Source organism: Trichinella spiralis (genome assembly GCF_000181795.1).
Source record: "Trichinella spiralis strain ISS 195 chromosome Unknown Scfld6165, whole genome shotgun sequence".
Taxonomy (NCBI): Eukaryota; Metazoa; Nematoda; class Enoplea; order Trichinellida; family Trichinellidae; genus Trichinella; species Trichinella spiralis.
The window spans coordinates 4728-7249 of NW_003533104.1; the positions used below are offsets into that span (position 1 = coordinate 4728).

The following is a 2522-nucleotide window of genomic DNA, read 5'->3' on the forward strand; positions in this document are numbered from 1 at the left end:
CTTAATCCAAATGTGATGCATAGTAATCTTACAAATGCTCTATCGAAACCAGCCACTGTGCAAAGTGGTCGACGGCGTCTCATCAAATTTCATAGTCAATGTACGTCGCCGGCACAACACTTTCTGGTAAGTGAAGGTGAGAGTGTCGACTCTCGTTGCCACAGGATGTTCCAAACTCTTCGTGATTCCTTGGAACCTCGATCCACTGTTCGTTCATCCGGAAGACCTACTGCAATCTATCTGACGCTTCCTGTTTCGATGCAATTACCCTGCTTCGAGTCATGGACCACAAGGTTGCGAACGCAATGATGAGAAAATTCTTCTTCAATTTTAGTAGACGGTATTTTCGATTCCCTCAAACGCCATTCTAACTGCTCATACGCGACTGTCTTCCTTGACCAATCGAACGTGAATCAACAAAACCAGTTGACTGTTCACATCGTTCCTTTAAAAAAACTCAAACAGGTGGGCAAAAAAACGCAAACCAAGATTGTAACACTATTGATTGATCACTCGATGAAAAATCAAGTGATACGCCCGTCACCAAAGAGACCAACACACATCACCACAAATCCACATGTCTCATCATTACCATGTGATGATAATCAGGTATCGGATACTGTACGTGTTTACCATATATCTTCAATGTACCGAATTACAGTTCACATGAAAAATAATATAATAGAATTTTACAAATAAATAAACAATAATGAAATAATAAATGTATTATGTTAAATAATATAGTATACTTTAATCGTAGTACTGCCTTGACTTTACACACGTAAATAGAGAGATTCAATTAAACAGCACTACAAATATTAGTAGCAAATGAATTATTATTTAAAACAATTTATGGTGAAGTGTTGTTTTGCTTCAAGCAGATGGTTCGTGATGTGCAATAACACAAAAATACGTTAATCAACCGATTGTCATTAGAATTGTTTTTCTGAAGAGACGAAAACAGTAAAATTATTATTATCGATAAAATGTCATGAAGAAAAGATGCCAAGCCGAATTTCAAGTCTTTTTATTAAAGAGAAAAATTGATGCTTCAATGTTACTTACTTATCATTTATTTGTACTATCACAGTGTATACAAAATTGTGTGAATTATCGAAAAAATATGGATAATATGTGAATGTAAATTTTTTCAGTCCATATTTCAGGAACAATAGCATTTTTGAGTAGCACAAATTTCATTTAATTTTTGTTGTAAACACGTACAGTATCCGATACCTGATTATCATCACATGGTAATGATGAGACATGTGGATTTGTGGTGATGTGTGTTGGTCTCTTTGGTGACGGGCGTATCACTTGATTTTTCATCGAGTGATCAATCAATAGTGTTACAATCTTGGTTTGCGTTTTTTTGCCCACCTGTTTGAGTTTTTTTAAAGGAACGATGTGAACAGTCAACTGGTTTTGTTGATTCACGTTCGATTGGTCAAGGAAGACAGTCGCGTATGAGCAGTTAGAATGGCGTTTGAGGGAATCGAAAATACCGTCTACTAAAATTGAAGAAGAATTTTCTCATCATTGCGTTCGCAACCTTGTGGTCCATGACTCGAAGCAGGGTAATTGCATCGAAACAGGAAGCGTCAGATAGATTGCAGTAGGTCTTCCGGATGAGCGAACAGTGGATCGAGGTTCCAAGGAATCAGGAAGAGTTTGGAACATCCTGTGGCAACGAGAGTCGACACTCTCACCTTCACTTACCAGAAAGTGTTGTGCCGTCGACGTACATTGACTAAGAAATTTGATGAGACGCCGTCGACCACTTGGACAGTGGCTGGTTTCGATAGAAGATTTGGAAGATTTACTATGGATCACTTTGGATTAGGCCTGTATTCAGGTTCACATGGAGGATAATGACATGATTGACGTGTACGTCTTCGCGGAGGCATCTGAGAAGGAATAAGAATGGATGGTCTACCTCCGTCTGGTTCTCAAGGATGATCGAACTGAGGTTTGTTTCATCGCGACTGAATCAAGGCTGGCTCTGATAAAAGGTCTGAGCTTACCACGGCTGGAACTCATGGCGGCTCTGGTGCGCTCACGGTTGATCATCTATGCGAAAAGGGAACTGGCGATGAGCATTCCACACAGTGACCGATGCTTTGAAAGCGCGTTTCAAATCAACAATGGCTAACGACGAACGACGATGGAAGCTGTTCGTAGCCAACAGAGTAAAGGAGATTCATGATCTCCCCCAACTGTTGGAGACGCTGTACTATGAAAGACAATCCACCAGACTTGGTCAGCAGGGGCTACCCGTTGCACACGCTTCTTGCGTGCATCGTGTGGTGACCAGAGCTGGACATCAATGGCATTCTGGGCCAAGCAGAGACCGAAAGCCTCAGATGAGCATCACTGCTGTCTATAATCACGTCGTTGAGGCGGAACATGGAGGACGTCATCGACCCAACACGTTTCAGCAAGTTTGAGAAACTTCTGCGGGTCAACACATTTTGCCCATATTTTATCCACAACGCGCTGGCACGCACCCAACAAAGCTACGG

General features: G+C 41.1%; 2 protein-coding genes across 2 annotated transcripts; both read left to right on the forward strand.

The window, feature by feature from the left end:
* The first annotated feature begins 516 nt into the window (after positions 1 to 516).
* On the forward strand, positions 517 to 1750 carry Tsp_12568 (conserved hypothetical protein). The gene is made up of 4 exons (XM_003366328.1): positions 517 to 625; positions 745 to 781; positions 1453 to 1577; positions 1617 to 1750. Exons 1-4 carry the CDS (start codon positions 517 to 519, stop codon positions 1748 to 1750), a joined length of 405 nt encoding a protein of 134 aa, XP_003366376.1.
* Positions 1751 to 2144: 394 nt separating this feature from the next.
* Positions 2145 to 2447, forward strand: Tsp_12569 (conserved hypothetical protein). Its single transcript, XM_003366329.1, has one exon. It carries the CDS (start codon positions 2145 to 2147, stop codon positions 2445 to 2447), a length of 303 nt encoding a protein of 100 aa, XP_003366377.1.
* The last annotated feature ends 75 nt before the right edge of the window (positions 2448 to 2522 follow it).